Source organism: Nicotiana sylvestris, chromosome 9, assembly GCF_000393655.2.
Source record: "Nicotiana sylvestris chromosome 9, ASM39365v2, whole genome shotgun sequence".
Taxonomy (NCBI): domain Eukaryota; kingdom Viridiplantae; phylum Streptophyta; class Magnoliopsida; order Solanales; family Solanaceae; genus Nicotiana; species Nicotiana sylvestris.
Window position 1 is genome coordinate 7,652,239 of NC_091065.1, and position 12,119 is coordinate 7,664,357.

The window sequence follows — 12,119 nt, forward strand, 5'->3', positions numbered from 1 at the left end:
GTTGACGACGAAGACGCAGCAGCGGCGCCCATGGATGTCGAGCTCGAGCTTGCAAGTGGTTGTGTCGTTTGGTGGTTTGAATGAAGAACGAAGGAGGAGGAGCAGAAATTGGTCGGAAGGGAGGCTGGTGAAGGTCAGCCATGGACGTTGGGGTGTAGCCATGGACGTTGGGGTGTTTGGAAAGTTTTGAGAAGAAGGAGCCAAGGGGAGGGGGCAGATTCTTAGTTTTTAGGGATTTTTGGTTTTTTTGTTTTTGTTTTGTGTTTTGAAAAATGAAGAAGGGTGTTGGGTATTTGGGTTAATGGGGCGGACCGGGTCGACCCGGTCTGAAGTGGACTGGGTCGTGGGGAAGATTGGGCAATTATTTGGGCCTGAGGTTGAAATTTGAGGAAGTGGCCCAATCCGATTTTTCTTTGTATTTTTGTTCTCTTTTCTTCTTTTATTTTCTAAAACTAAATTATAAAAATACTTAAATTATTATTAAGAACTAAATTAAGTTATAAAAATGCAAATTAACTCCCAATAACAATTAACGCACAATTAAGTAATAATTAAGCATAAAATTGTTCATTTGAACATTAAATGCTAAAAATGCAAAAGATGCCTATTTTTGTAATTTTTGATTTTTGTAAAACTAATTTAATTACTAACAATTGTAGAATTAAATCCTACATGCAAAATGCGACATATTTTTGTATTTTTTTATTAATTTAACAAATAAGCAAACATAGACAAATACAAATAATTATCCAAAAATATCACAAAATCTCACAAAATTGCACACCAAGGAAAATCATTTGATTTTGAATTTTTTGGGAGTAATTCTCATATAGGGCAAAAATCACGTGCTTACAGCTGCCCCTCTTTGCCCGAAGACACGAAGGGTTTTCGCGCAAAGATAAAGCGAGCGATTTTTGCCCATCCGAGTACTCCGTGTGAAGCATTTTTTGAAAAAGATTTAACCGAACCTCTCCGACCACCATAATCATTGTCACCCACAATCAACACTCATCCACCTTAACTAGCACAACTGGTCACCCCATCACCATCAACAACCACAGCCGACGCTGCCCATCATTATAACCTACCACCACCAACCCACCACCTTCATCAGTCACAACTACTACCATCACCCGCCACTATTAACTATCACCTCCCACCACTACCATCCTCAATCATAATCGCCACCATTACCAATCACTACTAGTTACTAGCATGAACCACCATCATAAACCAAAACTACCACCAACCACCACCTCTAGTTGGCATTCACCCGTTAGCCATTACCACCAACAACTATCGTATTTTAAAAAATTATACTCCCTCCGTTTCAATTTATGTGAACCTATTTCCTTTTTAGTCCGTGCCAAAAAGAATGACCCCTTTACTTATTTGAAAACAATTTACCTTTACACAAAGATTTATAGCCACACATAATATATGTGCGTCATTTTAGACCACAAGATCAAAAGTTTTCTCTCTTTCCTTAAACTCTGTGCCTAGTCAAATGAGTTTACATAAATTGAAACGGAGGGAGTATATTTTATCGATAGAATTTTAGATTAGTTAATATTTCATTTGAATTTTATGTTTATTAATTTTCAATAAAGATAAATTTTATACATTCAGATGTTAAAAATCAAACAGTCTTAGTTATTTCTATTCTTATCTTAATATACATCTTAATATATTAAGATGTGTATTCAGATTCAGATGTCTTAATCTTAATACACATTTTAATATTTAGATGTGTATTCAGATTCAGATTGTCTTAATCTTAAAAAAACAAATGAGGCCTGAGAATAATCTCTATTCTTTATATAACCTTTGAATACTCGATGAAAAAAAAAACTTTTGAACACATTTATTCTATCCCAAAATATTTTTTTCTGAATAAAATTCACTAATTCGAATTTTCAATTCAAACGAAGTAGGGAAAGAAAATAATCTTTCATTTCTTTCTCTTTCGTTTCTTCTCCTTTTTATTTTCCCTTCCTTTCTTTTCCTTCCAAATTTCAAATCAAAGCACTGACATTGATACAATATTGTCAAAATCTCACAAAATTATCACAAATACTTTGTCACAAATCTGAAGAATTAGCAAACGAAACTACATTGTTATAAATCTGTTAAGCCAATGGAGACTTTGTTATGAATCTGATGAGAAGGCAAATGAAATTTTATATCAAAATCTGATGAAGGCAAAGACTTCGTCACAAATCTGACGAAGGCAAATTAAAGGAAAAATAATCCATTTACGGCCATGGACGAGCTAGAATTTCGACGGCTTCTTGAACGTTTCCCGATCGTTAGGTTTCGTGATTATCATGTAAACTTCTCCTTCTCATCCATTTCATTATAATCATGCAGAAAATAATTGTTTATTCGATAGTGGTCGGCATTTTCCGATTAAAAAAGGGATAAACTCCATGTGTCTCCCCTTAATGTCCCATTTCTTATGCCAGTTTTGTCTATGCTATGATCTGAACCCTGTGATTCTATTGAATACCCTTTGTCCGATTGAGACAACAAACTTTTATAGTTATATATGAACGGTTGAATTCTCTCGATATAAGAAATGATTCTAGTTTATTAGTAGAGGGGGTTGAAAAATTGCTTTAAGTCATTGGTTCAAGTACCAAGTGTGAGATTTTAACATTTTTCTGTATCCCTTGCACAAATTCCTGCCACTGCATCCACTTCATCGATCACTAGGCCTCACCTTGGGTATAAGGCATTGTTGAGTAGACATGTCAATGTGGAAATTTGTTCTTATCTTGGATTCAGAGCTTGTTGAAGCAATCTCATTTTCTGGATTGTCATCTGTATGTTACATGAATTAGTGTGTTATATTAGTTTATAATAAAAGGGCTTACTTTGTGCATAAACTGCTCCTCAGCTAGTGTAGGACCCGAGTAGAGTGGCTGAATACCTGCGCAAACCATTCCCTTACTTTACTGCAAAGAGGTTATTTGCATGCCTCAGATTCAGTCTTATGTAGCTCACGACAGGAGAAATTCTACCGTTTTCCCCTCGCTCGCCATTACAATGATGAAGTAAATAAAGGTAGCGGAAATGAACATGTTGAGATGGATATGTGGGAATACTAGGAGAGATAGGGTCAAGAGCGAAAATATTCGGGATAAGGTGGGGGTGACCCCTGTGGAGGATAACGTACGAGAAGCGAGGCTGAAATTGTTTGGGCATGTAAAGAGCAGATGTACAGACGCGCCAGTGAGGAGGTGTGAGAGACTAAATATGGTAGGTCTCAGGAGAGGTAGAGGAAGGCCGAAGAAGTATTAGAAAAAGGTGATTAGGCAGAACATTAGCTTATCTTAAGCTTACCGAGAACATGACCCAGTTGGGTTATAGGTTACTTCGTTTCTGTTCCTTACCAGTAGTTATAGTGTTAGTCTGGTTGTCTTGTTCTTAGATTACTATTACTACATGTTGCTGCTTCTGTTGTTTCTATCTAACTGTTGTTATTACAATTTTTTTCCACGACTTATTTCCTTTTCTCATTGCTATATTGATGCTCGACTTGAGCCGAGGGTCTATTGGAAACAACCTCTAAGGTAGAGAGTCTATTTCCAATAGACCCTCCCCAGACCCCACTTGTAGGAATACATTGGGTATGTTGTTGTTGTACTTTATATGATAAATTAAAATCATTTATGTAAATAATTCTGAGATTGGAAGAATTTGACTTTACATGTGCTCCTTGTGACTTTAATTAGGATGCTCTAATATGTTTAGTTGGTCCTTGTTGTTCTAAATTTTTTGATATAACTGAACAACCAGTGAAGTCATATACATTTTGAATCCCATGCTAGAGTTATGGTAAGAAGCCTCTTGAAGCAAGTCTCCTTTGGGGCTTCATGCTTAAGGATGTTTCGGTAGATTTCATAGGCCAGTGTTGTTCCTCTACGTCTATTGCCTTTTGTACTGATACGTGCTTAAGTTCATTGATGGTTGTTAATATGTAGGTCTCTTCAATAGGCCAATAACTCCATAAGTATCAGTTTATAGTCTGAATTTATAAGTCTTCTTCTGTTCTTTTTCGAGGAGAACAATATTGTTCTGTTTTTTAGTGTACGATGGACAAAATTAAATGAGCTGATTTCATGTCCTGACTTCTTGGTCATATTGTTTTCATATGTTTCTGTGCATCACATGCCTTTTAGCTAAGATGGAAAGGAAGATATGAATGGGAGTTACAAGTTGAGGTAACTTACATTTACCTTTATTTGATAAGGATGTAAGTAAAGAAGAACTGAAACAACAGGAATTCTAAACCCACAGCATTGGGCTTGCTTAATTTTGGACTGTTGTAGAGTGGAGAGGGGTACAGTGGCAGACACATTATTACCAAGTTTCGACAGTGCACCACTGGCCTCGTGGATTTCTTGGTTATTAAAAAAAAAGGGTTTTTTTTGGGGGGCGGGGCTGAGATGGAGGAGGTATTGCTGAAAAGTGAAAACAGAATTCATCTGTGTGATGCTCCATGCCAATCATTTTGCTCTTCCAACCCATGTATCTCTAAAGACGGGTTGTATGTTAGCTCTTATTTTTTCATCTCTGCTTTTTGCTTTTCAATATCCTCTTAACTCCGGACTCTCATCTGAATTGTTCTTGTCTTACAGATTGATTCAGACACATCAAGACGAACAACAACTCAGTCTTTAGAGAAAGAGGAGGTATAAGAGAAGCTTTTCCACATAGCATTGTGTTAACCTTTGCATTCATTTCTTGATTTTCTCTTCCTAACAGTAAACGTTTCATCAGGTAACTCAATGGAAAGATGCATGGAGTAAGGGACATAAACAAGAGTCTGGGATTCAAGCAATGCATCGTGGTGGTACGGACATTATCAATTATTTTTGTTTGGAAAATGACTAGAGATCCATATTCCTGACCATTTATAGAACTTATTTGTTACACAACTTGCAATTAAGCTGCTTAATGTTATACTAATAAAGAGTGAAAAGATACCAAACAAGTGAAAAAGAAGTACCGTGGTTCCAATTTATGAGATGAAGGAGATATCCATAGTTTTGAGAATCATCGGAATTAAACGTATGAGTCAAAGATGAAACTTTAGAATTAAGTGATAGAGTATCAGTTTGGACTTATCCTGGTAGATCTACAACAAAGATTATAATACTCTTAAGAAGATTGGCGAAAATTATGGGGAGAGAGGAAGGATCTCCATATAAAGTGCATCGACATAGATAAATTACATAATCGAGTGCCATTGAAAATCTTTTGCAGGGTGCTTGTAAAGAAAAGAATTAATATAAATTTTTTTGATAAGGTAAATTGTATTAATCAAAAGGGAAAGAACTCCCGTATACAAGAAGTACACCGAAAAATAGAGAATTTACATTAGAACATGATTCTCTACAAAAGACGCTCAATCTTCTATACAAATAGGGGCTATATGAGTGCACCAAAAAGCGATCAAAGATAAAAGACTATTCTTAAGATGTGAAAAAGGAGACTCAATCCCCTCAAAAGCTCTCCTATTTCTCTCCCCCAAACTATCCACATGAGAGCCAACGGGGCGAACTTCCACGCCTTTTGCTTTCTTCTTCTACGGAAACCGGCTCAGCTATATAGCATTTCTTTTATAGTGTTTGGCATCACCCATTGAACACCAAAAAGGTTCAGGATCGCCCTCCACAAAGCCGAGGACACAGGGAAATGCAACAAACGATGATTAACTTCTTCCCTTGAGCTTTTACACATATAACACCAAGTAACAAGTGTAATTCCCCTCTTTCGCAAATTCTCAGCAGTCAAAATCACTCCCCTTGCCGCTAGCCATGCAAAAAAGCACACCTTCCAGGGCGCCTTAGGAATCCAGATCGAGGAGTATGGAAAAGAGGCCTCCTCTCTCACCAACATACTCTGGTAAAAGGACTTTACGGTGAACAGACCAGCGCCACGCAAACCCCATCTCCAAGAATCACAAGATGGCTAAGGCCTGTCTTGCCCATATAGCAGTGTCAATAAATCTTGGAGCTCCGCAATCTCCCAATCTTGCATGTTCCTTCTAAATGAGAGGTCCCATACTACCCCTCTACATTCTCCTTACGAATCTGTTGGACAATCAATTCCTTCTGGTTTGAAACTAAAGGTGTCTAACGGGTGGGTCGGGCCGGGCTGGGTAGGGAAACTTTTTGAACCGTACGGGTTTGGAACCGGGCCGGTTACGGGTTAGGGGTTATCGGGCTTAACGGGTTCGGGTCCATCCGGGTAAAAAAAGAACCGTAAGAGTTACGAGTCCAAGGGGCCGGGTTGGGTTAGTGTTTTTATTTTTTTGTGTTTTGTATAATTATTGTAATCATATTAATATAAAGTAAAAATATAAAGAATACAATGAAGATGTAAAAAAAATTGCACTTGTAAATTGCAAGTGTTACATTTATTTCAAAATTCAAACTTACAAATTGAAAGGTTTATATTTAATAACAAACAAATTAACGAAAAAAAGTAAATTCAAAGGTTTTGTATTGCCTTAGACTCTAAAACCTTAAAAAAATAAAAAAAATGAAATCTAGCCTTTAAATTGGTCCGGACCGGGCCGGGCCGGTTAACCGGTTCTACAAGGATTTTGGTTGATCGGGTTTGACCGGTCCGGTTAATCGGTAGGATTTAAGTAAACGGACCAACTCCCTACCCCTTTAACCCTGCCCCACCCGTCCCCCTTGTACCAGTCCGGGCCGGTTTTAACCGGTGTGGGCCGGTCTGAAAACGGGCTGATCCAGCCAGTTAGACTCCCATATTTGAAACTCTGAAGACGTGGGGAAGGAGATAGAGTATCCTCTCCACACTACCTATGATTCCAAAAGCTGATTCTCCTTCCATCTCCCACCCTGTAAGAGATGTTGCCACTGAAGGATTCCAAATTCTTCATGATGCTCCTCCACATGCCACACCCGAAAGGTGTTGTGATTGCTTTGGTCCTCCAACCCCCTCGCGTGGAATCGTACTTTTCTACTATGACCTCCCTCCATAGAGCATGCTCTTCTACCCCGAATCTCCACAGCCATTTCCCCAACAAAGTTTTGTTGAATACCCTAAGATTTTTTACTCCAAGTCCACCCCACTTCTTTGGGGAAATGACTGTCTGCCAATTCACTAGATGATACTTTCTAGTTCTATCCGCTGCATCCCAAAGAAAATTCCTTTGAAGCCGCTCCAGTTTTTCTGTGATGCTCACAGGAGCTTGCAACAGGGACAGGTAATAGGTGGGCATACTCGATAAAGTGCTTTTAATGAGCACTTCCTTTCCGCCTTTTGACAAGTATCGTTTCTGCCAGCCTGCTAATCTTTTTTCAACCCTTTCGATCACTGGATTCCAAACCATAGTATCCTTATGCGAAGCGCCCAATGGGAGACCCAGGTAAGTAGTGGGAAGGGAGCCACCTTACATCTAAGAACATAAGACAAAGCATCGATGTTAGCAACCTCACCCACTGGGAAAATCTCACACTTGTCGAGGTTGATTTTGAGACCTGATACTATCTGAAACCACTGCAGGACCTGCCTCAGGTAGGTCAACTGATCCATATCGGCATCATAGAAAACCAGAGTGTCATCCGCAAAAAGCAAATAAGAGACTCTTTGGGCACTGGGCACCCCGATCAGAGCTGAGAATCCTCTCAAGCAGCCTCCGCCCGCTGCTCGATCCATCATTTTACTCAAAACATCCATCACTAGAATGAATAGCATGGGGGAAAGGGGGGTCTCCTTGAAGAATTAATATAAATATAGTTTGGCAATAAAGGATATGTAAGAAAATTGGTATCAAGTGGGAACAGGAGACAGAAATGATTTTCCCTCAGCAATAGTTTTTCCAACAAATATAGTTTTACAGCGTCAATCTACCTTACGCTCGGGTTTGTTCATTGTGGTTATGGATGAGCCACTCAACAATATATAGGATGAGCTAAATAATCAAATAATATATGGGATGAGGTTACATTGCACATACTTTTTGTAGATGATAATGTGTTAATTGATAAAACTAGGGGTTACCACAAATAACAGACGTGGTAGTTCCTTGTCAAAAAAAAAAAAAACAGACGTGCTAGTTCTTTTTTCTATATATGAAGTAGGAAGAAGAGAGTCAATAAGAAGTTAAGACCATTGGATAGTACTTTAGCAAATAAGGATCTTATAATAGTTAAAAGTAAGACACATATTTACATGACAAATTAGCCCAAATAAAGAAAATGGTGTGACAAGAGGAGATTATGGACCTAAATGTTGGCAATTCTGATATTCAGGTTGAAGTTTTTCAATAAAATGTCATGATAAAAGAAGAGTAGTACAAAGAAGTACAATAGAATGACTGAATTTGAGAAATGTTATATGAGTGCTATATTTTCAGAAGATACCTAACAAGTAAAAGAGAATTTATGTAGGACAAGTTGTGAGATTGGTAATGTTATATTGTTATATGGGAGTGAACGGATACCAAAAAATGGTTGTTGTAGTAATGCGAACGTTAGCACGAATTAATGGACATACAAGATCAGAAAACTTATAAATGACCATATCAGATAGAGGGTGCAACATTGCAAGTAGCAGATATAGTTCAAAATAAGAGAAGGATCATGGTTTGAGCATGTCATATGTAGACTTTTGAATGTACCAATCTATATGTGCAACACTATGATGATTGATGGATTAAAAGGGGATGAGGTAGATCAAATGTCACATAGAGGAAAGTTATCTCAAATAACTGCAACTTTTCAAACTCATTGTAGATTTAGCCAAAAAGATAACACAATGAAATAAAAGGATCCATGTAGGCAATACCAACTAATTGACACAAAGATATAGTTGTTTTAGTTCGTTGCACTTGCACCAAGTATGGTGTTTGTCAGGACCCTTTTTAGTTTGGTAACAGACTAGTATGCTTATGCAAGAATAAGCGTGAGATTTATAGAACACGTAATTTGAATGACAGATTATTTAATAATGGAATAGATTGACCTGATTGGGGCAGAGTAGATATAGAATTTATATAGCCACCTCCAAATAGTATTAATTGAATTTTCCTATAATAAATATCTGTTTATGGAGAAAAGTCTTCTGACTGAAGTAACATGCCAAAATCTTTTCTTCTCAGAAATGTTTCGTTGAAACCCTGTTTATTTTGATCCTTTTTACGGTTGAATGCTACAACAATGGTACTCAAGGTTTTTAGCTATATTCAGGTTGCTCAGTGTGAATTCTTAATCTATATTGAGCTTGTTTTGATGGTGAATTCTTAACCCTTTGCTAAAAGTTTGATAATGGTATTGACTTAAATGTTACAGGTGCATTTTGGGGCAAAGTAAGAGAAGCTGCTGAGAAAAAGGTTGGTCAAGTTATCATCTTTGCTATATAATATTATCATTGGTGATCATGCACAATCTTCCTAATGCCTTGTTATTAGATGGTGACGTAGCACCAGAAGAGAGGAGAAAACCGAAAAGAATTGAATGAAAGATCAATTCATAAATTATTATTTATTATGTGTTTTCCAGATCTTCTCAACAAAATACAACAAGGTTTAATATGTAAAATAGGATTCCTGAACTGTCAGAACCTTGAAACATGTAAGCTACTCACCGAACTATTTAAATGATTAACATGGAGAGGGGACTCTGCTTCTGCACTACGAGCTTCTAAGTCTCAAAGTGTCCTAGTACCGCAGTGGTAAACTGCTTATCAGGCTATTTCCATGACAAGTCAGCTAACCATAATATTCTCACGTTCAGCAGATGTTGCTTGCTCCGTACTCTGAGGGCTGGTGGTTGCTTGATTTAGTGGCACTATGACAAGAACCTTGTTTGATGAGTCAGCCACGATATATATATATTGGGAAGACTAGGGATTTGATTTTTGCATATCATCTGGTTGGACTTAGCTCATTTTGTTTTGGAGACCTAATAGTTACCGAGTCTCCTACCAGGTCCAATCTTGTATCTACCCTAATTGTTGCCCAAAATTTTGGTGTTACTAGAGTGACAAAAATATTAGGAGTAAAGCTTTTCAGAAGGATATTCTACTTATAAGTATTGCCTAGTGCCTTAGAGGATCAAGAAAAGACCATATTTACATGCTCTTATGGCACATTACCACATAGGAGAATGTCTTTTTATCATTGCATTGATCATCTTTTCAAAATCATATGATGACAATTTTCTTTTTTCTATGATATGATTGGAAAAGTTATGGAAATTTTCATGGATATATGTGACTAACATTTGAAGATCGGCTTCATCACTTATCTTCTTGTTCAGCAATGCAGTGAAGGAACTAACTTATTTTGAATTGGGAGAAATGTCATTTCATGGTTCGAAAAAGTATAGCTCTTGGACATAAGTTTTCCATGTAGGGCATTGAAGTTGATATGGCAAATGTTGAATGCATTAAAAGTTGCCGACTCCTACTTCAGTAAAATAGGAGTTTCCTTGGACATGCTCAATTTTATACACGATTTATAAAAGATTTTTCTAGAATCAAAAGCTATTTCTCTAATTTATTAGCTAAAGATGTGAAATTTGAGATTTCTGATGAATGTTTTTATGCATTTCAGGTCTTAAAGGAACAACTTCTTGCAGCTTTACGTACTCAATCAGGAGTCCAATATGATGATCCTAGCGAGGAAGTGTTGATGGCTTCCCGACACATTGATGAGAGGCAGGCGTCCAATGTTGCAGGTCCATCTCATATACCCGGCTCTTCGGCCTATGCATCTTCATCAATACCCAACCGAACAACAAGTATCGAGGAGGATTTGGATCACATACGCCATTTTCAAGCCTATCAGGTGAAGCACAATCAAGCAATTGCTGAAATGCTAAGAACTATGGCACTTCACCATGGAATGAACATGGATAATTTTCCTACTTGTCCTTCATATACGCCCCCAAGGGGCAAGACAACACTCGATGAAGATGAAGATGAAGATGAAGATGATGATGATGACGATGCCGAGGAGGAGGAGGACGACGATGATGACGAGGAGTGAGCCATCCTACTCAGGGAACGTTTCCTTTTTCAATACCCATCCTTGCCTCGAGTAGAAAAAGTTTAGCGTGGAGGATTAATTTCGTTCTTATAAGTAGCTTGGAATGTCCAAAGGTGTTGCATTTGGAGGCAAAACATTTTGTATCCGTCAAGAATGTTAAAATAGTTTGTCATGGCAAGAGAAAGGGAATACCACAACAGTCCTTCCCTTTTCATTTTTGTATACACCTATTTTGGTCCAAGAGGGAGATAACAAGTGAGAAATTGTGTTTGGTAGGGATGGAGGTGCCAAAAACTATGAATAGCACCTCCAAACATGTAAAGTAATGTAACAATTTTGAAGAGGAAATTTGCTTTTTTTTTTCTTTTTTCTGTGTGTTTAGCAAACCTCTCCATTTTTGAACTTGTCTTCTTCATAAGATGAGTGTTGCAGAAATGCAAATGCTAAGATAAATGTGCAATCACACAAGACTAATATTAAAAATAACCACATTTACCAGAAGGTGCAAGTAGCACGCATTGAGGATGATATGAGAGAAGGTCGCTTGAGATGGTCTGGTCATGTGTTGTGTTGACCTACACATGTACTAGTTTGTAGGTGTGAAACTATGGTTGGGGAAGGTGTTAAAAGGGGATGGGTAGACCTAAAATCATGAAAGAAAGTCATTTCGGAAAACCTACAAATTGTTATCGTTGTTGTTGTTATTATTGTAGTTATCCTTTTTTACATGCACTTTTCTTTTATTTTGGTAATGATGATGATAAGAGTTGAGATTAATATCGTTGACCCAACTTGTTTGAGACTTAGAAATTATCAGTGTCCAGAGCTTTCTCTACCAAATGGGATTCCATTCTCAAGGCTTTAATTCTTTTGTAATATAACACAAGTGATGGTATCATGTTTCAAATTTGAATTTGTTGGCCTACAAAGTAATAATATTAAGCCAGCAGATGTAACATACCACTTTGTTCACCTTTTGTTTTTATGACTGTCGGCCCAAGTAAAGGTTTGTTTTGAAAATTGACAAAGGAAGCTCACGCATGAACCAGGTCCATCCCTCAGGTTCATAAAAACGGGTAGATTCGAG

General features: G+C 37.6%; 1 protein-coding gene across 1 annotated transcript; it reads left to right on the forward strand.

The window, feature by feature from the left end:
* Positions 1-1,943: 1,943 nt before the first annotated feature.
* LOC104240824 (uncharacterized) lies at positions 1,944-11,401 on the forward strand. Its single transcript, XM_070156183.1, has 5 exons — positions 1,944-2,329; positions 4,644-4,697; positions 4,786-4,858; positions 9,333-9,373; positions 10,598-11,401. The coding sequence occupies exons 1-5, from the start codon at positions 2,264-2,266 to the stop codon at positions 11,030-11,032; spliced, it is 669 nt and encodes a 222-aa protein (XP_070012284.1). The 5' UTR covers positions 1,944-2,263; the 3' UTR covers positions 11,033-11,401.
* The last annotated feature ends 718 nt before the right edge of the window (positions 11,402-12,119 follow it).